This window comes from Melozone crissalis, unplaced genomic scaffold (assembly GCF_028551555.1).
Source record: "Melozone crissalis strain CALT ecotype California unplaced genomic scaffold, PUWL_Pcris_2 ptg000042l_1, whole genome shotgun sequence".
NCBI classification, from domain to species: Eukaryota; Metazoa; Chordata; class Aves; order Passeriformes; family Passerellidae; genus Melozone; species Melozone crissalis.
In genome coordinates this window covers 21,977,288-22,005,195 of record NW_026535820.1, presented here as the reverse complement: position 1 = coordinate 22,005,195, position 27,908 = coordinate 21,977,288, and the positions used below count along the sequence as shown (strand labels likewise).

Here is a 27,908-nt window from a genome sequence, read left to right as displayed (position 1 = left end):
TTTCCCTGTGCTTACATACATGAGTAAGCAGGCAGACAAAGCAAGAAGTTCTAACCATTTCAGGAACAAAGACAAACAATTTAATCCATATTACATAATTCACTGAATACAGCTGATCTCATCCAAAGTGACTCCTGAGAGCAAAATAGTTTTAGCATTACATTTTATATACAGCTATGAAGGGATTACGGGAAACCAAGACAGTCTCCTTAGAGCATTACTGAGAACTCCGGTTACAAGAGCGCTGTACACTTGAAAGCATCGCTTAAACCACGACCAAAGTTTTACCACCAACTTTTTTCTTATTTATGAAAAAAAGTTATTTCACTCTGATTTTATCATTACTTTTACCATATTTCTGCTGCCAGATATCAAAACCTGAGTCAGCTGCATCGAGCAATGACTTTTTTTTTCTGGTTTTAAGTCCTCTAAGTGCTAGCACCTTTGAAAACCTCCGCACACCACGCTGTAAACATTTTAAGATCTTCCAGAGTGTTTTGTGTGGTTTTTCTCCTTTCAGTGCAGGAATGACTGCTCTACATGAAGCAAACTACATCTTGCACAATATTGCTTTCGTTATTTTCCACGTAATCAGTTTGGAACAGGCTATGAAAGTTTGATGTGGAAATGTTCTGTTAGAGAAAAAATTAGAAGAAATACACCATTCTGAACCAGCGGAACCAAAATAATCAAAACCTTAACACAGTTTTTTCCAGTCACTGGGATGGAAGGAGACTTGAATGCAGACACTGGAACAAGTAATTGGAAACATCAGTGCTTGCATGCTTAAGTGAAAAGATAAGCAGTATTTGCATTTTCTCCATCATCTTCCTTGTACATGTGCAAGATTTTATAAAAAAAGTTTATCACAGAGAGTTATGACAGAACATGATGTAATTAAAAAAAAAAAGCAGTAGAAATCAAAGGCAACCAAGATAACGTACATCTTTCCCAGAACATTTTTCTCAGCTACGTAAGGTGTGCATACACCAAGGTCTAACACACTTAGCTGCACCACATCAAGTCAAGCTGTCCAAAAGCATACACAATTTTGCTTACAGGAGTATATCTCTTCCACAATTTTTCAAGTTTACAAGCAATTCCCTGTATTGGATTATGCTTACTCAGAAGTACAGATAATATTTTGTTTCAATACTACTGTTTGTTTTTATGACATATTCAGAGATGAGGCAAGACGTAAGATTAAGTGCAGGGAAGCATTTCAGACCCCAAAAATGCATTTTTTAAAACTTAGCTATACATGGTTAAAACAGGTAGATCTGCCAAGAGTTGCATAAAATGATTTTTATTTCCCAAAGGTGAGCAACTGAGCCAAAGGTGAGCAACTCAGCAAATATCAACTCTTCTGCATCATGGAATACGCTACGGGTGTCTGAATGTTCATCTTGCATTTTTTAGTATCTGCTAAGACAGAATTATAAACTGAGTAAGTTAATATATGTGAATTAAGTACCCTTAAGAAATCAAAGAATAATGTTGACTCCTGGAAGACACCCAGAAGATCCAAAGATGGAACAGAAGGTTGATTATTACACTCCTGCACAATCCAAGCAAATTGTTAATATATTGAAAACATTCATGTCTGGCATTTGCACCTGCTGGATATCCAAATTGTTCTGTCCCAAAACAAGTCTGATAACCATCTTCTTTGTAGCTGAAAGCAGCCAGAAAACAGTTCATTTTTTTAAACAAATGGAATGGAAACCTTTTTTTTCTTTCCCAAGCTTCAATTACAACAGTCAAAGCCAGAGACTTAAGCAAATAAACTTCAAAATAGCCATTTGTTACAAGTAGCAAATTACCATGAACAATGAACTTGTTAAGAATCCCCTCTAAAAGCACGACACACACAAACAGGCTACCCAGCAGAAAAATCTGTTAACAATTTTATTTCTTTTGTCATGTTAAATATTATGGGACAGGACTGTTAAGGATGAAGAACTCTCAACAATGCCTCACAAGGAATAAGAAAGAAATTCTGCCATGATATTAGCAAAGTAAGGTAAGGAGAAAATTTACACAGTAAGAGGCACCATTTCCCCCAGAATACCTCTTGTCATATTCCTGAATGAGTGGGATTAGCAATCTAATAAATCATTTGTCAAGAGGTAACAGCAACAGATAAAATTTTAAAGGATTATTAAAATAACATTTACAAGACTCTGAACAATTTTCGAATTCTTATTAAAACCACAGAAAGAAAGAACAATTCTTTATTTATGAATTTTCATAAAGGACTGACTGTGCAACTGATACCTGCTATTGATGACTGAATGTACAATTTTGTCCAGCAGCTGAACAGTTTGTCTTTTCAGATTGTGTTTTCTAACCGTGCGAGATCATTAAAGGCAAAGCCTGTTATGATGCTGTACACAAGAACGGCCGCTCGGGCCATACTACCCATGATGTGGTAGGTAAACAAACCTTTTTCTGGCCAAGAGAAAACAAAAAAAAAAACAAAAACAAAACAAAAAAAAAAAAAAAGGAAGCTGCAGTTTTGCATGCTTCTTTCACTCATTCTTTCTACAAGATGAACTTCCCTAGAAAGAATCCAATGAAAATGGCTGCAATTACAACAAGAAGTGAAGGAAGAGAATTAGAGCCATTATCTCTGAGGGCCAAAGCTGCGGGTGATCCAGATTTATCCGAGTGCGCTACCTTTCTGAGCCTCAAGCCTTCATCCTGAGGGGAAGAAAAAACACAGATGGAAAAAAACCATAAATACATCACTAGGATAGTAAAAGCTGAACTCAAAAGGCCATATTTACTGGTGAATATTTAAATGAAGTTTAAAAAAAACCCCTCAACAGATACAACACTGCATCACATCCAAATCCAAAACATGAACATAGAAAAACATATTTTAAATAAGGATCATAATTCACTAGTCTCTCTGCTTAAAAAATATACCAAAAATCTTGCTAAGCCAAATGAAGCATTCTGCTCTTACTTAATACGTGTCAAAATTAAATAGCAGTAATTCCTTATTGTTAAGGAGATACACCTGTTTTGTTTAGTGTCAATGTCATCAGAATAACAGGTGTGGAGGTATCATATTATAGTTCTTTAAAAGACTACCATGGCAAATGAAATTGCCAGAACTGTTCCAAAAGCAAATATATAGAAAAGACACAAAGCCATGTATTGTCACTGGAATGACACCTTTACATAAAGGTACAAGGAAGTAGTGTTTGCTTACCTCCTCTGGCCAAACAATTGCTCTTGTTCACTAGCTGTTTGTAATACAAAATGTTACTGCTCTAGAGCTCACTCATTATTAATGAAAAATAAAGCACTTTTACAAAGCTACTAATTCAGTAGCTTCAACTTGGACTTAAAGTAACTAAGATCACCTCAAATAGGACCACTTCATTTAAGAAGAAAATTCTGCAGCTTCACTGTCTCCTCCAGGACAACCAAAAAGTCTCAATCACTGACAAGTTCAAAATATACATTATACACAGGACAGTGAAGTCATATTATGAATCGATCTTGATAGTCTAACAGCTTTATCTACTTGCTGGAATGTACATCTTCTGGCCTAATTCAAAACCAGACCTTTCACTCAAGAAGCCACTTCAGTATAAAGGTGGATGCAGAACTTACTCTCAGGTGCCGATTTTCATCTGTCAGCTTCATAATCTCTGCCTGAAGTCTTTTGCACTCCTCCACCAGCTTCCTTGTTTCAGTGTCATTAAGTGAAACACTATGTGGTTTTGGCATCGGTCCATCCTGCTTAGATGTGTTCAGTACTGGGGTGGATTTGCTTGCATCTATATCATTCTACAAACATCAAGAATGATTTGAGAATTTACTTACCTAGAGAAAAATCATCTACAGCTTAAAAGTGAAACAATGAAGCTACTAATATAGTTCAATGAGGTTTGTATTTACAGTAAGCTGAACAGACACTGACAGTTCAATTCTGATTAGCTCAAGCATTAAAAAAGCAAGAGCAGATTGCACTGTCTACCTGGTATTATTACTCTACTGAGACACAAATTGATATTTTAGCTGCTTAACACTGACCCAGGAGGCATCCAAAAGAGGGCATAAAATACACCAAAGAGCATTTGAACTTGGGGGCAAAAAATAAAAGCAAGAAAGTAATCCTGCAATAGTAAGAAACAAAAAGTAAAATCAGAACAGGTCATGTCACAAACTCCTATGAAGTATGTGTGACACAATGTTTTGCGCTTGTAATACCTTTTAGTGAAGGAAAATAAAGTGCTGCACAAACATGAAAATTAGGTCTGACAGCATCTGAAATACACATTACTAATTTTGAAGAGTCACAAAAAGCTGTGAAAAGAACAATATTAAAAATAACAATCTAATTTCCACAGCTCTGCTAAAAATCACACAATCATAGAATAGTTTGGGTGGGAAGGGACCTCAAAAAAGATCTAGTTCCAACCCCTTCCCCCCAGCCCACTACAGGCAGGGACAATTTTCACCAGATCAGATGTTCAAAGCCTGATTCAACATAGCCATGAACACCTTCAGGGATGGGACATCCACAATTTCTCTGGGTAACCTGTTCCTCACTACCTCCTGAGCAAAGAATTTCCAAAGATCTAATCCAAATCTTTTCTCTTTTAGTTGAAAATTATTCCCCCTTGTGCTATCAGTATCTGTCTGTGTTAAAAGTTGCTGCAATGAGGTGTCCATGGAGCCTTCTCCAGGCTGAACAACCCCAGTTCTCTCTGCCTGTCTTCATAGGAGAGGTGCTCCAGCCCTTTGAGGATCTTCATGGCCCTCCTCTGGACTTGCTCCAGCAGGTCCACATGCTTCTTATGTTAGGGAACCCAGAGCTGGACTCAGGACTTTAGATGGGGTCTCACAAGGGCAGAGTATAAGGAGGGAGAATCTCTTCCCTTGACCTGCTGGCCACATTTCTTGTGGTGCAGTCCCAGATGCAATTGGTTTTCTGAGCTGTGAGCACACACTGTAGATTCATGTCCAGCTTTTCAACCATGAGAACCTCCAAGACCTGGCAAGCCAGTCAAGGTTGAGGCAAAGAAGTCAGTGAGTACCTCAGCCTTCTCCATATTTGTTGTCACCAGTTCCCCTTTCTTGTTTATCAGCGGGGTTCACTCTCCTTGTCCTTTCTTTTCTAACATACTCCATACTTACAGAGTCCTTTCTTGTTACTCTTCACATCCCTTTGCATCTGTAACTCAGTTTTCCTGATCCCACCCCTACACACCCTCAAACCATACCATACCCCTGTACTTCCCAAGTCACATGTCCCAGCTTCCACTGGCTGTGCATTACCTTCTTCTGCAATGCAAGGAGCAGATCCTTGCTCAGCCATGCCGTTTTCTGGCCTGCCTTCCTTGATTTCTTACATATGAGAATGGAGAGTTCTTGCACTCTAAGAAAAATGGCCTTAAAGAGTTGGCCCTAAAAGGGCCTAAAGCCCCTTAAGAGTGTAAAGAGGTGACTCTTTAATTAAAAAGTAAGCTCCTCTGTCCCTAGGGACAGTTTCTTAGGAGGAAGTACAAAAGGAGGTAGTTTTGTATAGCCCATTACATTTCTCTCACCACATTACACACTTTATAAAATTAAAGCCAGAAAGTAGACAACTAAGTACCTTGATAATAAATGCTCAACCTTTACATTTTTGCTGTTTAATACACATTTAGGAAGTTTACACCTTCATCTCATAATTATCCTTTCCAAAAAAGAAAGAAAAAACAATAAACCAACCCCAAAATCCCCAACTACAAAGCAATCCCTACACTCCCTTCCCCTCAAGATTAAACTGAGATTGCATCTGAAAACTTTAAAGTATAAAAATAACAAAAATATAGTTTTTTGCAACTGCTCTCAATTGCTGGAGTTTTTAAAGATGTGGTTGGACAAAGTGCTCCCTCTGGGACAAGATCCTGGACCAGATGGTATTTCAAGGTCTCTTTAAACCTGGGACATTCCATGATTCTGTGAATCCTTAAAAAGTTATATAGTGAACACCCCTCCTGTCTAATTTAGTACAAATTCCATCAATTCATTTAGTCATTAAATCAAATAAGTTTAAAAAAATCCCTGAAATTTCTGTGAGATCCTACCAGTCAGTGTATGACAGTTTCTTATTCCTTACTTACCAGTTTATCATTTTCGTTGGGCATTTCAAACACACATCTCAATTTGGAGTCCATCAACTCATCAGGTTTTGCTTCTTTCCACTAAGAAAACAATTAATAGAGTTATTTAACATGCTGGACTCATGCAAACATCTCAACAGTTCACAAGCTTGCTCTTAGCAGTGACCTCCTATACAGCTGAATAGCATGCTTACCCTCCCTGCAATTTTCAGACTTGCTTATGAACAATGCTTTTTGTTCACACTCACTGCTGTGAAGTAACAAAAGCTAGAGATGGTTATTCAAGTCTGGAAATGAAAAAGAGTAAACTGAATGCAAGGATGGATCCATCAGAGGTTTGTATGACACAGGGAGGGGACAATACAGTGGTTTCTTAACACACAACAAGAAACAAGTAGCATCTGAGTCAGTTTGAAAAGAAAGTTCTAGCCCTATTATGCCTCAGTAAATGCACTGCTTGTATCCCATCTTGAAAGGACTGATTTTAAATAAAAGATTGAAAGACACCTTTTAGTGACTCTACATGTGTTCTAGAATAAATTTCTTTAGTTCTTCAAATTTTAGACTTCTACTCACTTTCTCCTTTTACTGTGTATCATGTGACAATTTGAGCCTAGAGAATTTTTCAAAGCTGTTTATAAAAAACTAAATTGTAATGGTTCTCAGTATTAAATAACTACACTATGTTGGAATCTCTCTACTCAACTGACAATTAACTTTCAAAGCATGCACTTAATGTAGTTGCCTTAAATTCTAATGCTTAGAGACAGGTCTGAAGTCTGCAGCAATTTTTCTAATAGGCCCTCCTGTTACCTTATAGGTGTTACAGATTCAAATATTCAGGTTTTTCATAACATGCTTCCAATTTTTTTTTTTCCAGCAGTATTAATTATACAGTAACTTTTAACTACAATTAGCAATTTTCTGCAAGATCCGTTTCTCAGTACTGTATACCTGAACTCATTAGAAAGCAGTTATTTGAAAGGTATTTCTGAAGTTGGTTTTTATATCCTTACCAAACATAACCAAGAGCTACTAGAGCAAATGAAGAAAAACAAACCAGTTCAAAAAGGCAGACAGATGTTAACATTCATGTCTCCACAGCTTCACAAAATCTAGAAGGTTTTCTACTGCTTCCAGTGAAGACTGATGTCACTGAAGACTGATGTCTTTGCCTTCATATAAGGGGACAGAGCCCAAAAGGTCTCTTGGAATTCAGCAATTTATAAAATCTCATCTTTATCCTTTGTTTCCCCTCTCCTTCCCTGCCTAGAGTGAACATCAAATGTACCTGTGTGAACCCAGGCATTACTTTAAATAGTTTGTAGAGTTAGAAGCATGTGCAACGTTGACCTCCACCTTAGGACATACTTACGTGAGTCCACATCCACCCTAAAAGGCATGTTCTGACAACTGAGGGCTTCATTCCCATTGGTGCCAGCCAGTAAAATCAGAAATAGGCACCTCACTTCTGAACTAACAAGCACAAACCTACATACCTTCTGGATCTTGCATCAGACCAATCCAGCCTAAGAACTGAAGTTACAACATGTTCTATTAAAACAGAAAATAAATCTATCATTTGTGCTGTGTTTAGCCAGCACTTGGTATCTTGTAGGGAGACATCTTAGTCTTGAAAATGTTTTAATTCGTTATAATCCCATTCAACATTTCACTTAAACACTTTTCGTACCAAATGAACCCATTAACATACAGCTTCAGGCTTGTTGTTTGAATAAACATTGATTCATTTAAATTAAATCTGTTTATCTCTTTTAAATTAGCTGCATATAAAGGTATAATATGCCCATATTTTAACACTGAACTGACCTTACCTTAGACTCACTCCTATTTCCATTCAGTAACCTCTATGTTAATCACTACAAGCAAGTTCTAAGAGGTCACCTTGTTCAGAGAAAACTCAATTCTTCAAAAAGGAATCATTTCTAGTTAAGCCAAAATTTTTAAGGAAAAAAATACATCAGCCATTTTACTCCAATTTTACTTACCACTGCCTCCATATCTGTAATATTTGGTGGTGCATAGGTTGTTTGTACCATAAACTTGTGTTTACTCTTCTCATTTGGGTCATAGTCAAAAGGCTGCAGCATTACTGTTCCAAAGGAAAAAAATAAAACTGTGATTCTTCAGCTACTCACTACAGCAAGCATGCACATACAGCAACCACTTCAGATTTAGTCCTCAATGAACAGACACTGAAGGTTAAAATGCAAAGGCAGTGCATACACTGTAGAAAAAGGGACTAAGAGGTCAGAGTCTGGTGTGGCTGACATTATTATTTCTGTAATTACTATACGAAAAGACATTTCATACACAAATACAAACAAACATCCTGTAAAAGAGACCGAAAAAAACTACATCTGTGTATGTGGGAGCAGACTTGCAACTTGATCTACCAGAGGATGAGGACTTAATGAACTGGAGAGATAAATTATTTCTTAGTGTACATACACCTGTCTTCCACAGAATGGGAATTTCAGTTCAGTATATCTTTATACAAAATTAAGAGAAGCAGAGGCAGTTTCAGAAAAATATAAGAAAAAATACATGGAGTCCTATAACAGTTACCTATATATGTACTTATTTTATAGCAATGAGAAAGCTATGGCAGAGATACTGATAGAGCTAGAAAAATGCAAAAGCAGAGGGGAAAACATTAAAAAGTAACAGTAACAAGCTGTGAAGGAACAAGAGTAACATGGTATATTATGGAAAAAACTCAACAACAAGCAATTGCTGTTAACAAGTTAACAGCAAACAATACATGACAGGATAATAAATAGTAAATTTAGAATATCAATGTAAAGAAAAACAGCTCTTATGCAATTTGTATTTCCGGAAAAAAAACAAAAAAACATGGTGGAAGAAGGTTACTTAGTGATTCACAGTTGAAAAGTAATAAATGATTAAAAAATGTCAGTGGACTTCTTTAAAATGATTGTCAAATCACATTTCCAACAATGAATTTAAAAACTGTGAATCAGCACAATGCATTAAACAGGCTGAAGACAGCTAACACTACCACAACATTCAGTTTTGAACGTAAGAACTTCAGCCCACAGTATCCTATAGTTATTTCTCTCTGCACAACAATATGAGAGAAATCTATTTTTAATTATATGAAAGATGACTCAGCACTGAAAACATTCAGCTGAGAGACTGATGAGATAAAGTGGGTCACTAAAAAAATAATCTGTGCACTTATCTTAGCAAATGACCCAAAAGAAATTATATGCCTAAAAAAAAAATACGAAGCTGACACTGTGGGGAAGAGACCTTCGTTTTGCAAAGCACTGTGGAATCACTGTAACTAAACAATGGCACTCGAAAACATCTTGAGGTCACTGTAGCCGAATAACTGCATGAGAATCCAGCAATACAGAAATAGGCACATCAAAGACTTCCTGCCATGCCAGCTGAAGACTCAAGCAGTGTGACATGTTTCCCTTTATTGGAGATCCTGAAGCCACAGTATTGTTTACAGCTCCAGTACTGACTCATTTAAAAAACCAAAATATTTAAAGCTTTAAAAAGATAATTTATAGCTATGAAAACACACAGAATGTAATCCCTCCATCTATTCAATTCCCTGAAGAGAAATGCCAGCAAGATCTTGATTGTGATACTGAACTACCCAGTGGAAAAATCCCAGATACCAGGTCAAACACACAGCTAAGGTAAAATGGCTCTAAGTTGTAGTTGAAGACAGAAATAAAGAAGTTTTTGACTATTTGAATCTTAAATCAATTCCTAAATCTTTCATCCCCAAGTCAGTGAATAAATACCACGAGTCCAGATGCTGGACTGCCCATGGGAAGCAATAATGAAGTTTTAAAAGGCTCCATACTACAGATCATATTCAATTGGAAAACTCTTACAAGGAAAGTTACTCTAAGGTTTTAATCAATCATAAACTTGTCTTGCCTTCTTTGCATCAGTTGAACATTTCACCTGAAGATAGCTCTCCAGCTTCTTTCAAACTTCCCAAAGGCTGTAAGAATGTAGACCTGAAAAGCTCTGAGGATTGCTCCCTTATTTCCCTTTTGCTTTGCTACAGAGGTCTCCAAGGGTTCTAAAATAATCAGTTTTCTAGACCTAGGAGATCTAGGAGTTCACATCTGTATTGCCTGTGATACCTGCAACCTGAATGAATATCCCTTATTCTAGAGATTCTACCACAAAATGGTCAGGAGAATGACCTACAAAAATCATTTACCAAATCTGCAGACTATTAGCTAGTCTTCCCATTTTCTTGGAAAAAACTACTAGATACAATTGTAAACTATTTTTTTCTTAAATGCTATGAACTATGAAATGTTACACTTTAAGCACATCAGAGCAGCCAAGAAATGTTCTACTTCAGGACACAAACATGAATATTGTAGTCTGAGGCAAAGGTACTGTTAATGTCACTGCCCATTTTCAACTTGCTTTTCCTCCTTTTGAGAGCCACAAATAAATGTGACAAAGGCAAGTATTTCTACATGGAGGATTCTTCCATGTATCATTGCAGCTCTACATCAAGTTGCCATCACACTAATGAGGGGAATCCTTTCAATTGAAAAATAAAAAGGTTTTAAAAAGCTGACATACTTCAAACAGTCTTTAGGATCAAGCATTAGGGAACTGCATCAGAGGCCTTAAGAACACTTAACCTACAACTGCATACATTTATTTTTACCTGAAACAATTACAGATGATCCTGGGTCAATAATTCCACTGTTTGGCCTCACGCAGTATCGGCGAGGTGCTGTGGTCTTCACTTTGAAGCATACTTTTCTATCTGATGGATTTCGTAGTTTAAGATTTGTAGTTACTACATCTGTAAAGGGACCTAAAAAAAAAAAAGGTTGGTCTTTTTAAAATTGCATCTCTGGAGAAGAAATCTGTTCATACAGTACAAGTAATTCTTAAAATACATCTTGTTGCCAACAAACTGGCAAAAGCAGGTTAAATCATACACCTGTTAGGCACACACTCTGTTACATGCAAAGAGTGCTCCATCACCTTAGTTATAACAACATACATTACAGCAATCAAGAACTCTTAAATATTACAACAGACTCGAGCTGCTGGCACAAGTGGTTCATATATGTATATGCTATTCTTACCAAATCATTCTTAATATTTGAAATACCTAGAAGGTACTGGTCACATGCAAAAGTAAATTTCACCGAATTGTTCTTCAGGAGTAGAAGTCACATATTCTTTGGAACTCTTTCAATTGTTTAAAGAAAGAAAACACTGAGACTAAAACATAGTCACTGCTCTTGAGGTTTCAACTTCTGTCGGCTTCTGACCTCCTACAGAGTTAAAAGAACAAGGTATCAATCTCCTCTTTTAAACTCAAAATAAGCAAGAGAGATTATACTCTGTTTATGCATGTACTCTAACTGATCCACAGAAAAGCAATAGTTGCTATAGTAGTTGAAGTTGCTATATTTATGTATTCAATGCAGTGTACTCTCTAAACTGTATTTATGTTAAACCTTCAGGACAGGAATTCCTTCCAAGTCTGGACAAGAGGCATAATTCTAATACCAAGCTTCAAAAGCAAATCTTCCAGCAGAGATCACCATCATGCAATGCCACACAGTAACAGCACAAAAAATAAGGTTCACAGCATTTGAGCAGTGTTATTCTTCCTTGTTTGTGTCATCTGAAAGCAAGACTGCAATGGGCTCTAGAAAAATAGTGTTTCATATGAACATGAAATTTATTCAAGAACATTCCATGTGTACATTAACTTTTAAGAACCTTTTTTACAGTTCTTTAAACACATTAAATAACTACAAAATAATTTTTATCAGTATTGAAAACACAACAACAACTTTTCCGTTAAAAAACTACAATGAAAGCAAACTTCAGATTAAACTGGATGAAAAATATAAGTGATACGAACAAGTGGTAAAGTACAACAAAACCACTAATTGCATGAGACATAGGAAGTCAATTCAGAGAAGTCTGAACACCGTACTCCAGACAGGAGTCTGCACTTCTCTGAAGGAAAAGGCTCTGCCCGCTAGCAAACACGTTAGTACACTAGAGGGCTCACTATTTGACTGATGCCTTTATTTCTTTAACTCATTCCAAGTACTTGATTTTGAGAGAGCGTTAAACAGCCCTAACACAAAACACCAAGATACAAACACATAAAGACTAAAAAGAGAATCCCTGAGAACCAGAACACTGAGATGCAGATGAAGATACATGAGAGCTAGGTTTCCATTCACTAAGGTTCTTTTGACAAAACAGGAACTGGTTTTATTTGTCTGAAACTTCACTTCTGATCTGACTTTACATGGTGGATGAAGTAAGTCATCCTCTCAATCCAGGCAAATTTGACACAGCCCCCAAGATTTACAAAATTACCTGAAAGTTTCCTGCCACTTATCTTTTTGATGGTTCTTGCATGATCTAGTTGTCTTTACCTACAGAGGGAGAGCCAAAAAAAACATCCCATCACCCATACCACAAACTGAACTAAAACCAGGCAGCTGAATACTCTTCTCATTCTAAGACAGGTGATACACCCAACATGTATTTTTTCCAAGCTACACACACATTTTTGAGGAAGTTATTCTGGGAGTTTTACTAACAACCACCTAAGCTATTAGTCATCTAATAACCACTGCTTTTGCAGTGCCCAGAGGCAAAGAGCACTTTGAATCTGACTTTTAAACTTGAGGGTTACTTTTTTTTAATTGCAACTCTAGGCAACGTGAGGTGGTCTGCTTTTCAATCTTCTCAACTACTTTTACTAAGGACACTCTGCACAAAGGAAAAAAATTACACAGCTCAGAGGCTCATTTTGAAAAGCACAGTTATCAAGAAAAGGAGCTATACTATTGAAAATCAGCTTGCTTCAAGACAAAGCAATAGTGAATTTATAAACTGACGATAAACTGGTTCTTAAGCAAAAATAAAAGATGTTCTGTTTCTTTTGAGACATGAAAGGTCTCCTCATGCCTGCCTTTTAAAAGTGTGCCATAATGAGATAGGATTCAATATATCCTTCAAATTACTCTGCTATTTACTGTCAGTTTCAACACCTCAGATAATTAAAAGAAATCTGCTTTTCTTTCCCAGGTACATGAATGCAGTGACCTCCTTTGCATTTCCTGGATACTTCACAAAAAAAAAGCTTTTAGCTCGGGGACACTTTTTAGAATCAGACATTTCTTTCAGAGGTGACTGAAATCTTTTTCAAGGTCTACAGGATGCTTATGACAGCTTTACCTTTTACCTGCTTTCTAAAAGCTTTAAAGAAAATAGCTGTATAAAGACTCTGAAGACTTGGAACCATCAGATTTAATAAATAGGTGGTAACAAATTGGTGCACAAAAGGAAGAGATGACTGAATTTCACTGTTCCTGCAGAACCCAGGTGTTTGGTAGTTTACTGGCAAACCAAGAGCATGGATCTGAGCAGGGACAGGCAGGAACAAGACAGGAGGATAGTAAATCAGAAAAAAAAAATCTAGTGCCTTTCTGAGGAGCTACATGATCTAAGTTAGCATGACATACCCTTCAAAAAAGAAACTGCAACACCTGAAGAAGATTCCAGAGTTCACTATTACACAAACATAAGCACCACTACCTTTGCAGGAGTGGGGAAATTAAGCACAAGCTGGCAGTAACAGCCTAAGTGCAAAATCCTGAACTACAAACATTCTTGAGGAAAAGTGTGGGGCACAGGCACAGGAACCAGGAAGGAGAAATGTTTGGATTGTACTACACAGACTGCAAGTAAACAAGGAAAAGAACTGGCAAAGACGGATACAAACATTCTGCTCATGCATCAAAATGGACAAATGTACACCCACTTCATCTCACTAAATATTCAGCTACACCAGGGCAGCATTATAATCTCAAAAATAGCATCTCACCTGCTGCTTGCAGGATACTCAGGTCCAAGTAGATTTTTATTTAAATCTCAGATAGGCTCATGTCTAACTGTACACATAGAAGCTGTGGTAATTCAACTAATGAAATCCTCAGGCTACATACCAATGTAACATGATGTCTAATGACAAGAGGTCACTGCTTTATAAACCTGTAATCTCAATCCAATAACCTCTGGAAGTCAAGAGTTACTTCAAAGGGGACAGTGAGTTCAGTAACTCTCTTAGTAGTGTAAATTCAAGACACAATTACAGCATCTTCCTGGAATAAAGGTTGTGAAAATGTCAGTTTATCCCAACTGGTTTTGAATGGAGCCGTGACAATGCATGCCACAAGTCTTCCTGTCACTTTGACTTATGAGGGCCTTAGAAAAGAAGGACAGACACCTGCCTAATCACACCCAGAAATACCAGACCTACCCAAAAACTTCCTGTGCTGAGTTTCTATTTCAGCTAGCTTGCAGTGCAGTCATCACACAACATTAATGTCGGGGTTGCCTCTGGCAACTACACAGCTTGGACTACAGCAACTAGTGGGCAGGAAGAAATGCCACAAATTCTGCAGAGCCAGTTTCTACTGCTGAAACAGTGCCAAGTTTCCCAGCTTGCCACGAGCTTGCCAGTTATAAACGCAGTAAAACCAAAATATGCATATTACTGGATAGGTAGGACCCAAACAGAGATCTTTTTCATCAATGGTGTCATTTTCATTTCAGATTCAGGTCTCCTTCACTGTCCCAGCTTCAAAACCCATTCTTCTACCATCTGAGACAGTCAAACATCAGGGAAAAAAAGACGATGTGAACACACCTTCCCTAGTGTGGGAAGGAAGAGCTTAGATAAATCTCCACAGGTTTGGTACCCCTGGCAAAGGTGAGAGACCCATGTCAGAATCTCTATTTGTGCAGAGCAAACAAAGCACTTCTGAGAAGGGGGCAGGTTTGGTCAGCAAGAAGCTCCATTCAAAATTAGTAAGGCTGCCATAACGTACAGAAAAAGCCTGTATTAAAATACCACCTCTACATAAAATTGGATAAGAATAAATTATAATTTTACTAAATTACACAAAATCTTTGATAATTAGAAGGCAGATCACTTGTAGAGTTGTACAAAAATGAGCATGTATTATTTAACAGCATCAACAGCATTCTATGAAATAGCTTAAATGTTAAGCATATCACCGGCTTCAACTTAAGACAATGAACTGTAGCTGCTGCAAAAGCCAATGTCTAAGCCAATTCTGCCAGAAAACATTTTAGTTCATGCACTGAAGTTTATTTAAGCTGTAAATTGACACAGCAAAGTGATATATTCAGCCACATCTAAAAACAATGTAAGTACACATAAAAAACTTACAGACTGGCAAAAGGAATCCAAACTCCTTAAAATGTGTTACAGTATTAACCTCAAAAATATGGGGATTATATGCTTTAAGTAGAATGCTGTTTTTTAAAAGCTGCTGCATCACCTTTGAATTTCCAAGAGCACTTGAAACATACAGAACACTTCAATGCACCTTAACTAAAACAAACTCAGGGTAGTTTTCTTTGGGTGCACAATACAGTTAGGTTGGGCAGACAAAGAAAACTCATTTATTGCATTTGACAGTTTGAGCCCTATTAAATGAGAAATGAGCTCAAGTCAGCAAAATGAAAACTAACAGCAATATTGTAAACCAAGCAAGAGAGATTTTGAGACCAAGTAAACTGACTTTTCAGATAGACCTGAGAGGAACAGAGTAAGATCTCCAGCAACTTCTTCTGCCAGAATCAAAATACAACAATGGAGTAAAGAAAGAATAAGTTAAATTAAGAAAGCTCCATGTAGTCTATATTTGTATGATGCTGTGTGGAATTTTTTAATTAGGCCAAAATAGAATTGTTCTTCTTTCCCATCGTTTGACATAGCAATCACAAAATGGCTGTGGCTGGAAGGGACCTCTAGAGGTCATCTGGCCCCAACTCCCTGCTCAAGCAGGGATACCAAGAGCCAGCCACCCAGCGCCATAGACAGAAAGCTTATGAATATATGCAAGGATAGAGACTCCACAGCCTCCCTGGACAGCCTGTGCCACTACTTGGTCACCCTCAGAGTAATAATGTGTTGTCTCACGTTCAGAGGGAAGCTCTTGTGTTCCAAGGTGTGCCCAATGCCTCTGGTCTGCTCATGGGCACCCATCTCCATCACCTTTGCACCTTACCTTCAGGTATTTTATACATCAGGAAGATTCTCCCAAGCCTTCAGTTCTCCAGGCTGGAGCAGCCACAGCTCTCTCAGCCTCTCCTCCAAGAGAGATGCTCCAGTCCATCATCTTCCTGGCCCTTCCCTGGACTCTCTCCATGGTGGCAATGTCTCTCCTGTACTGGGGAGCCCAGAACTGGACCCAGCACTGCAGCTGCGGCCTCATCAGTGCTGAGCAGAGGGGGAGGATCACCCCTAACAACATTCCTCCTGCTGCACCCTGGGACACCACTGGCCTTTGTAGCAAGGGCACATTGCTGGCTCATGATCAACCTGGTGGCCACCAGGACACCCAGGGCCATTTCAGCAAAGCTGCTTTCCCAGCTGGTCAGATCCCAACCTGCACTGCTGCTTGGATGGCTGTTCCTCTCCAGCTGCAGGACTCTGCACTTTTTGTTGAACTTCACAAGGTTCCTGTCAGCTTGTCTGTCCACCTGCCAGCTCCCTCAGCACTCACGTGTGCACTGCACCAGAGTCCTTGGACATACTCTGTGTAGCTTACTTAATTATTCCTTGACCAGATCACCTTCCACCAGAGGTACTGAAGGAAAGATGTCTAAAAATGAGAAATACTTGTGTTCTGTAGCAAGTCAAAACTACCTTGACTATCAGATAAGAAAATCAATCTTAAAGTATACCCAAAGCACTTTATTGCTCGAAATTGAATTTTATAGTCCTTTCTGAAAAAAGCATAGGTGACATAGCTGACACAAAACAAAGTGTGTGAAATTTGTTTATTTCCATACATTTGTTTTAAGAAATTAATATTCAGACCACTATGAAAAAATCTGAAGAGAATAACATACATTGCCATCAAAAATAAATAACTCCTTCCTCTTGAAATACCAGAACCATGAGCATTCAAACTGGAAGAAAAATCCCAACAAATCACCTACATTAAAATTATTCATGGTCTATGAAGCATAATAACTTAGGTTTCATGGATTAATACTTAAACATGAATATGAATGATCAGGAATAATCAGTGGATGAAGGTAAGAGATTAATTACACCTACAAATAATCATGGCTCTCACGAAGATATTAATATATTAGAGCAGCACTACAGAATCTTTCACTTCTTATTCTACCCTGGCACTTGAGAAACAGTTATGTTTTATCATCAACCTGCATGTAAAAAAAGCAGAATGCAAAACAGGCTTTGTAAGAAAGCTGACACACCTCAATGTTCACAATTCCTGAGGGCTGATTCTAGGCTACCACTGTTTATAAGGGGTAACATCAGATTTTATCTGAGCTCCCCACGATGACATGCTGTCAGCATTCATACTGCTGATGTGTCTATCATAGATTTTTCTTTCTAAAAAATGCTGAGACAATGCCCATTTTTTAATCCTAAAATAGCTCATCTTCCTCTGTCAAAGGGGCAGAGCCTGCATATGGCTACACAGCTTATTAGAGGTGCTTGTGCAGATGCTGGCACACACGCCTTACTGGGGGCTGCCGTAAGAGAAATGGGAGCTGAAACCTTTTGCCTGCCATTCTGACAGAGAAAAGACAAAAATACAACACAGTGACATTTCAAAGCAGACAAAACATTTCCTTACATGTTTTTTCTGGATCAAAACTTCTTATTCACCCCAGCTTGTGACTAAAATGTTGTTAGTAGCCAAGGAACCACAGTAAAAATACAGTAAGCATCTATCTCAAGGGTAAAGTACAACCACAGATCATTACCAGGAATTCTGATCAAGAGAGCATTGTTTTCTTTATATATTAGATAAAATACAGACTAAATGTAGACTGTCCTGTATTTAATGTTAAATATGGGCAATGGTTTTTTTAGCCCTAACAACAACAAAATATCACTAGCTGTAAGATAGTATAACATGGAATAACTTCATCCAAAGATATTATTGCTGGTATTTAGCTTAAGCTTTAAAATCTAGCAGCCTAGGCCCAAGTCAATCATAAACATCTATTCCTGTCATTTTCACTATTGAAAGAGTGCCATTACTAAAGGATGATCTGGTTACTAACATCAAAGGGATGCTCGTACCTTAAACTTAACCTCCATAATAGCATGAAATTCTTACTCACAATTTAGCTGTACTCGATTATATTGTTATTCTTGTCAGAGACTTATTAAGAGCATACTAAAATTGGTAGCTCTTAATTCTACTAGGATAAAGTCTTCAGGATCTAACCATAAAGTATTATTCATACCAAAGCACTGCTGAAATAATAATAACAGTAGAAATATTTCAATGGTGCTTAACCTGAACATTTAAACCATCAAATTATCCCCCCAAAGTCCTGAAGCAACTAATATATACATGCAATCTTTCAGTATAGATTTAGTTCAGTAAGGGCTATGTTACAAACCTTTCCTACTGGAGCAGCTATTCTCTTTGCTTGCATAAAGTACGGTATCTAATGAGTGTGACATTTACAGGGTTTCTTATATTTCCAGAATACTAGCATATTTGATCAACAGAACTAAATATACAAGTAAATTTTCCCTTTCCTTTTTCCTTTTAAACTTGCTTTGTATTTAACCTGCTATTGCTTACCAGTGGTTTCAGTGATGCTGAAAAACCCAGATGCGCTGCTTAAAATATTCAAATATCCAGCAACTCAAAATCCGTATGCATCGTCATGTAGAAATCTCCCATTGGATACACCTAACTGATCTGCATTGCAACATACAAGATACTCTTCAAACTCTATAGCAGTAATCAGAACACTTGTGATCATCTCAGATGACAGCTGTAGTGGCACATAGAAAATCAGTCTTCCCACAGAAGACCTGATCTAAAGCTCTTGCCTTGCACTTTTCCCAATGTGCTCCAAGAACTGGGTATCAGAGGCCAGACACAAACCTTGAACAGACCACCAAAACTCTTGTGATTTTCACTGGTTTCCTTGCAAGCAATATCCCAACAGCATAACAAAGTAACTTTAGAAATCAATCAAATTCACAAGTCTTCCGCTATGGACAATAGCCCAGAAAAATCCTTAAAAACAAACAAACAAACAAACAAACAAACAGTTTTAGCTGTGGGACCTCTACGTGGTATCCAACCTCAGCTCGTAACACAGAACATGGCCAAACCAGACTTGTGTATCAGACATTAAAATCTCCTACAGACACGGCTAGCTGACACTGCACTGCCTCCCAAACACACCAACAGATCACTGCAGCTTCAGGGTGATTTTTCAGTCTCTGGAAGCACAGGCCACAGGTCTCCATTTCCCAAGCCACTGAAAGCCAAGCACAACCACTTCCTCCAGTCACTCAGGCAAACAAACACCTGCTTCAAACAGAAGTTGCATTTAGTTGGTCTTTTCCATCAGGCTTTAGTTGGTCTTTTCCATCAGGCAGGACCACAAACTCCACTTCCTCATCAACTTCACATCCCAGAACTGAGCTGAGCTAATGCAGCCACACTTCTCAGGACCAGCCAGGTCACTGCTACAGGAGCAGCTGGAGTTCCAACCTGAGCTGTAACACAGAACATACCTGGTAAATGGCTGGTGGACATTCAAATTAAAAAACCAAATGGTTTTTACTTTCAGTGGGTCTACTATGGCTTTATCAGCACCATTACTGGCCTTATTAGCACCATAGTGTTAAACATGATAACATGTTAAATTAACATCATATCCCTATGGACTAGAAATACTAGGTTTATTTTACATATGGAGCAGTTAGTCTCATATACATAATTTTTAAATTCATGGAGATCTCTTTTTACAAAGGAAAAGTTAAACATATCTCAATCAAGCTATTCCAATGTCTTGGAATGTAACACAACATACCTGCTCTAGCTTAAGTACATAATTGTGTACCATTAATGTCCTACCAAACTATCAAGAACATTGCAAACTCATGACCTAGGAGAAGCTTTCTGAAGTCCACATGAAAATTATAATTTTGCAAGATGGTATCTGATTAATTTAAAAATTTTTTTTTCCACATCATTTTTAGAAGGTTGGCTCAGACTGACATGATTTACATTCAGCTATGTTTCTAATGATCTAAATACATTCACAGCCACTTGAAGCAAATTTATTTTTCCACCATGTCTATCCTTTAGTCTAGATAGATTTTCTTTTCCCCAGTGCTTACCTTGCTGATGTATTTATAGATAGCAATCAGATCCCCTTTCAGTCTTCATTTTGCTAAGATTAACAAGCTAAAGCTATTCTACTTCTACTTCACTTGTGTTAATAAAGTTGTCTTTGCATCATTCCCACCTGGGTTCATTTTATCTGACTAGGTGTTGCTAGGGATGCATTCAGATGAAGCTTCATCAAAGCCAAAAATTTGACATTAATACTTTCCTCACTACAAAATTACAGTCCTGTATTTGCCCCATTTCATGACTTGTCACGTTCTCAATAAACCCATGATTAAGTTCTAGTCACTAGTTTTACTTCTTTTTCATCACGTCTAAGAAAATGGTTTATTATTAGCACACATTCAATTCTATTTTTTTGCATTCATCACATCTCCTAACCTTGCATTACCAGTGAGCTGTACCAGCATACTCCCACCCATATCAAAGTCATCAATGAAAAATGGAACAGATTTTCCTCAAAAATATATCAAAATGTATTGAAGACAAGGAGTTAGTGACAGCCAACATGGCTTTACCATGGTCAAATCAGGCCTGACTAATCTTGTGGCCTTCTATGGTGGGCATCAATGGACAAGGGAAGAGCTACATGCATCACCTACCTGGATATCTGTACAGCCTTTAATGTGGTCCCCCCAACATTCTTACCCCTAAATTAGAGAGATAGGGGTTTGGTGCATGGGCTGTTAGATGCACAAGGAATTGTCTGGGTGGTTTGCCGAAGAGTTCTAAAGAGTCAATACCAGAATGTTCAAGTGAAAACCAGCAACAAGTGGTACCCATATCCCCCAGGGATGCACACTGGGACCAGTATCACCCAGTGTCCCCATGGATGACACTGACAGTGCAAGTGGCATCACCCTTGGCAAGTCTGCACCAAGTGACACCAAGGGAGCCATGCAGTGGATTCAATGGAGGGAAGGGAAGCCATCCACTGAGACCTGACAGGAGGGAAAGGTGGCTGAATGGGAATCTCATGAGGGTCAGCAAGGCCAAGCACAAAGTCCTGCAAAGGGGTCAGGGCAATCCCCAGTACCAGAGACAGAGAAGGTCTCAGGTCAGACTGCCCCATTCTACCTGGGACACTGCATGGTATTCCATGTTCCATCTACCTCAACGACTTCATTCTTTCCTCTACGGCTTTGCTTACTATTGAAGCCACACCAATTCAAGCACTGAAGTGTCAGAAGATTATTTTAATCCAAGTTAGACCACATTTTGAGAAACAAAAGGCAGAAAAGTTCTAATTTGACCATCCTTATAAATTTCATGCAAGCACTTTATTTTCTTCCTCTTCCATGTTTAATTAAACACATGAAGTCCTACAGCAGGATAATACTCAGGAAACTATCTTAATTCACAAGACTTTGCTCATATAGGAATGAGCAGAAAATATCTGTTTTTTCCTCTACATAACCATCTATTTCTAAATACATTCAAATATTAAAATGAAATATGACATCTACATTGCTAAATAATTTTAAATGCCAGGAAATAACTTTATACAATCCAAAACAACACTAAAAGGCAAGAGAAGCAAGAAGCCAAGATAACCACACCTCAAGTAAAGCCTTACCACCTTAGGAAAAACAAAGTTAGTAAAATTCTAACTTGTTTTTATGCATTTTTATTTTCAAAAATACAACATCAGAAATTATCTTAGTAGAGTAATTTTGCTGATTTTTTTCTTTTTAAAGAAATTAGCTTACACTCACTTATCAGGTTCATCTGACACCTCAAGCCTTGTAAACTGACAACTTCCAAACTGGAAAGTGTAATACTTATCTAGTTAGTCAGGGTTGGTTTTTCCACTTTAATACAGTAAGTTCTCTTCAGAAACCTTTTCTATTTAAATTCATGGTTTATAAGGGAAGCATGTAAAACCCTTAGTGACTGATAGTCACAAAGATCTGGTTAACAAACATCTCCCAAAGACAAAGAAAGTAAAACGTTTACAAACCATGGTCAGGCCAAAACAGGAACAATTTATATTTCCACAAGGGACAGTCGGTGCACTAAATTCTCTGATCTATTTACTGATGCAATAAAACAGCTCCTCTCAATCCTCTCAAATTTTCTACTTTTCAACCTGGCCTTGAACAGCAGTACACTGTTCATGCATAATACAGAATGTCTTTATAATATTAATAAAAATGTCTTGTGGTGATCTAGAACACCTGCTTATGCTATCAACAAGCTGCATGAATAAGCACTTTATATTAATTACAATGCAAAGGTGAAGCTTTTATACCAATCATTGGTACACACTGGAAGGATATGATGTGAGGTTTGGATAGTGTTTCACTGTTCAGTGAAGCAACAGCAATATTAAGCAAAACAGAGCCCTATAATTTTCAGGTAAAGGACTAAACTTCTAAATTTTCACTGTTGTATACCTCTACCACCACAGGAAAGCACTTCATTACTGAATCTTAAACCAAATTACAAACTAGTTCTGCCAAAATATAATCTAACACTGTAACACACCTGACTTCACAGATCAATATAATTCCCTTTTTACAAGGCAGTTTTAAATGCAGTCTAGCACAGTGGTAGAGATGATTGTATAACATAATACCACCTAATAAGCAACACCTGGTAAAAAAACATTATCCTTCTTTTTCTTCCTCAACACATTCCCACAAATCATCCTGTGCTTCGATCTTCAATAACACATATAATGTAAAGAAATTAAAATACTAACAAATACTACATTTGAGCCATGAAACAATGGATAGAAGTATACATACACGAAGAGCAAACAATGCCAAGAATCGCTCTTGTATTTAAAAGAAAAAAAAAGTCAGACTATGTGTTGAATACTGAGTCATTTTATTGCCATTATGCAATTCTCAGCCAGTAAAAATATTAACTTAAATGGAACCATTTCAAAGTATCAGAAAGTCACAACTATATTAGTAATCACTTACAACCAGTTTTTCCCCCCTCTACACTCCCACTCTTTTAGTTTCAAAAATGTTCCTGAATGAAGACAGCAGAAAACCGACATCCCAATCACCTTTTTTTCTAACCTATCTTAGAAAATCGGGACATCACAAATTTACTGGTACCTTGAAGAGAGTGAAAATAGGCATAATTTGACATAATCAAGATACACACAAGTAAGGCAGTAAGATCACACTTGAATACTTCAAACTCTGCCTACACCAAAAGGCATCCTAGGCCAATTCTGGCAACAGACCTTGAGGGCAGGGGATGCATTTAACGTTGAGCTATTTTTGCCTTTAAATTCCACCTTCTCGATTTGCAGCAACACATATCCCGTGGCTTTCAGTGTTACCAATAGCAGTGTAATGATTACAAAATAACCTACAGCAATATTTCTGTAGTATTTAAAAGGTTGTCGAAATCTGCATTTCAGAATAAGCTGCAATACTTGAGTGAAGTGCTCTCTACCTCCCATGAAAAGTCATTTGAACATACACCAGCTGATAGCTGATTTTATACACTGACAATTCCAGGCTATGATGCAGATCAACAATCAGAAATGAAATATTCTCTGTCACACTGATCTCTCCTAGTAACTCAACCCACCAAAAAGAAAATTTACTGCACACAGACACATTCCAAATTTTATTTTAGTCTGCTAAAGGAAAAGAGTAGCTCACTATTTTGAGATGTTTACAAAGGTAACATAACTGGACTTCACACTCTTGTAAGCAAGAACTTCAGTAAAGGATAACAATTTAGAAAATTCAGGCATTTTTAGAATCTTGCATTGCTAGTCAGACACCTCTGAATCACATGAAATTCAAATTCTGAACACTGTCTACTAATCTTCCAAAGCTCATTAAATCAACTAGTGTTGATTTTCAATTAGGTGTTGCAGAAGCATGTCTTATGACTGATTTAAACATTTGGAGAAGGCTTTTAATTTTTTTTTTAAAAACTACCATAATCCAGGATCAACTTAAATCCACGTTACTTAAAATTGCAAAAGTGGCTTCTTTGGCCTTAAGGAAGAAGGAGTTTCCATAAAAGAGCTACAAATTTTTGAACTTAAAACTTCAAATGTTGCTATTAAACTACATGACTGCTTACAAAAAAAAAAAATTAAAAACATATTTATTCACAGGGCACCAATTCCAGATTCCCATAATCTTCACTGAACTAGAACTACCAACAATGACTACATGTATGAGTCACATGAAGAAGGCACCAGCAAGAAGATGTTCCACCTGCCAAAGGGGTTGCTTTTAGGTGTCTTGTGTTTCAATTCTTCCTATCCAGTCCTAAATAAAACTCCAACAACTTTAGATTTGGGAAGTTAAACAAACACATGAGAATACAGAAGAAAGCCAGCCTGGAGGAGCAATATGGCTGAAGAGCCTGGGTGCAAGACCAGAGTTTTGCCACGGGGCAAATTCTCAGTGCTCCATGCTGAGTGTCTGAGAGTGGTTTTACAGAGTTTATCAACTGCCTCTTGGTTTCATCACTTTGAAGTACAATTTTTCCCTTTGTCACATTTGCACAACACTATGAAAAGTACTTAATTGTTCTGTAGGCTTTCTTAATATACTCCTGATGTTTTCAGAATCCAAAGAAATCCACCTACCAAAGAGGGTCAGAAGGAATCAATCATGACCCAAACACTATTAATGACTGAATTTTCTAGAACTACAAGGACTATAAAAACAGGATTGCAATCCTGGACACCGAGGGAACCATGTAGGTACGTGTTAGCTACCACAGGACACGTTCTTAGAGCTCCCCTTGAATCCTGCTGAATAAAATTCAAGGATAAATGTATCACAGACCTTATTTTTGCTGACAGAGTAAATTAGGTTTTATTAATAAAAAAAGCAGTTTCATCAGGCAATGATTAATTTAAAGGCTTGTTAACAACTCCTCATGTTAAGTACTACATATATTTAATGAAAAAGTTGCTTGTAAAGGGACACACTATCACATTTCACTGTTACCCTAAAGGTCAGCAAACCCATTATAACTTCCTGAGGCAAGAAAATTAATAAAATTATTTGCTCAATTCAAATGTTTAGACTTAAACTGGATCTCTGTTCATATGCATCAACAATAATAATAAAAATGGAAGACTGCACCAATAAAATATCTTTGAATAATCTACTGCACTGAAAAAACGCAGAGTTTTATTCTTTTAACAAAATGTTATGCTCTTCCTACACTATGCTACATTTATTCTGAGTCATATTTTCTCTTTCTTACTAACCAATTACTTTTTAAAAGGTGACACTCAGAATTCACTACTGCCAATATTGTATTCTTCAACACAGTACTTTAGAAGTGGGTTAGTTTGTGGCCCACAAACCTTTTTAAACACCTCTAAATAATAAGCAGTTAGAAAATATTTCTTGAGAGTGCACTCAATGCTCTCTGAATTGACAGCACTTTCTATAGTATATTACTGCAATAGTACAGTAATAGAGAGTGCTGCAGTCTCATTATGCTTCATATTTTGTTTTTGCTTAGTCTGCTCTACAGGAATTTTCCTAATATATGCATTAGCCTGAAACAGAAGTTTATGCCTAAAGAATCCACATTTCATGCTCTAAGTGCATAGACACATAGCACAATAAAGATCACTGACTGACAACAGCTTCACACAGACAGAATTTCTAATCTAGTATTTATTCTATCAACACACTGTTTCATATCACATCAATACAGCTTAGTTCCAGCTCAAAGACATCTCACATTTGCAGGCTTTGAATTAGAGACAGCATTTTTTTTTAATTAAAAACAAAAATTAAAATAATGTATTTTTCCCCAACCTGTTCTGAATACAGCACACTGAAATATGAGTGCAGCCAGACTGGCAGCATTTTAACAACACAAAACCCAAGTGAAAATGACAAGTTCCTGCAACGGTTTTGAGTCTGTGTATGAAAGTGCAATTTAAAAAAATTTAAACTGAAGCTATCGAGAAATTAATGTGCATAATTAGACAGATGCTGGGGTTTAATTGATTTGACAGATCAATAAAACAAGTATAGTTTGCTAATGCTAGGCCAGACCAAAGGTATTTTGGGGGAATACAGTGTTCTCTTCTAATACAAACATTCATTTGCTCTAGTTGTCCGTGGAAGATTTTTACAACATCATAAATTCCATTCTGTTCTCTAAAACAATGAAAAATGAGCATACTTAAAGTACAAAACAGAAGAATGCACAGGATTAGGCACACACATGTGGTGACACCAGTCACAACACTTAAAAATATAAGTTCACATAATATTAACTACTCTTTAAAAAAAAAAATCTAATACTGATGATTCCAAATCTGAAAGGTTCTGAGATTTTTCTCAATGCCCCTTACAGGTACAAGAAATCATCACAAAAACTACATGTTCTGACACGCTTTTTTTTTTTATGCCCTTGCCTTTCAACGATCACTCATTTCTGACAGAGCCTTTCCTTTCACAACTATCTAATTCATGAGCAGAGAAAACCACAGGCACACACGATACCAGCACTAGCTGGGACCTATTTTGACAGCAGCACGTCAGCAGTCACAGCCATGCGGTCGGCACGCAACACACATAAAACTTCCGAAAGGCACGCATTCCATCTCCCTCATTCCCAGGAAAGAGGCGAGCTCCCTGTTTACGTTCCGAGAGCCTGCCTGAGACGTGACAGCTCTGGGGAAAGGCGGGGAGCCTTTGCCGGGCTGGGATGCACCGGGGCGAGGGCGCGGGTGCCGGGCACTGCTGGTGCAGAGCCGCAGCGGCTCCGCGCGGGCACCGGGCCCCAGCACGCCTGAGAGGAAAAGTGGGGCAAGGCCAGGCGTCGGGGCAGCCTCGTGAAGCTTGGAACCCCGCAAGGCTTCCACCGCCCGCTCCAGGGCCTCTCCTACCCGCTGCTGCCAGAGGGAGCCCGCACGGCCAGCGACCGGAGAGCGACACCCGCGTCCCCGGGCGCCGCTGCCGCGGGGCCGGGCCTAGGAGCGCAGCGGTGACTCGGCGGGGCGGGCGGGGGCAGGGGCAGGGAGGGGGCGGCCGATCCCACCCGGCACCGCGGATCCCCGCGGGATCCCAAGATGGCGGCGGCCGATCCCGCTCGCCGGCTCGGCGGCGCCCCCCATCCCCCGGCGGGCGGGCAGCGCCCGGCACCGCGGCCCGCCCGCCGGAGGCAGCGGGGAACGCGGCGCCCGGAGGCGGCCCGGCGCCCAGGCGGAACGGGACACCCCGCCGCTGCCGCCCCGCTCCCCTCCGCCGCGCCGCGTTCCCCCCTCCTCACCTTTGAATTTGAGGTCGGTGGGCGGATCGAGCACCAGGATCTGCTCGTGCTTCGCCAGAGCCCCAGCGGCCGCCATCTCGCTCGCTCGCTCGCTCCGGCGGGAGGAGGGGCAGGGGGGAGGGCGGAGGAGGCGGAGGAGAAGGCGGAGGAGAAGGAGGAGGGGCGGAGGGGGCCGGCGGTGCCGCCGCTCCCTCACGGCGGGCGGGCGGTGTCTCGGCGCGGCTCTGCGGGCGCTGCCGGCAGGGCGCGGGCCGAGGGCGGGCACTGCCGCTGCTGC

At 38.7% G+C, this 27,908-nt stretch overlaps 1 protein-coding gene across 1 annotated transcript; it reads right to left on the bottom strand.

Moving 5' to 3' along the window:
• Window positions 1–57: 57 nt before the first annotated feature.
• On the bottom strand, window positions 58–27,844 carry VAPA (VAMP associated protein A). The gene is made up of 6 exons (XM_054284940.1): window positions 27,632–27,844; window positions 10,831–10,983; window positions 8,138–8,241; window positions 6,129–6,209; window positions 3,628–3,804; window positions 58–2,703 (listed from the first exon to the last, which is right to left on the bottom strand). The coding sequence occupies exons 1-6, from the start codon at window positions 27,705–27,707 to the stop codon at window positions 2,545–2,547; spliced, it is 750 nt and encodes a 249-aa protein (XP_054140915.1). The 5' UTR covers window positions 27,708–27,844; the 3' UTR covers window positions 58–2,544.
• Window positions 27,845–27,908: the final 64 nt, after the last annotated feature.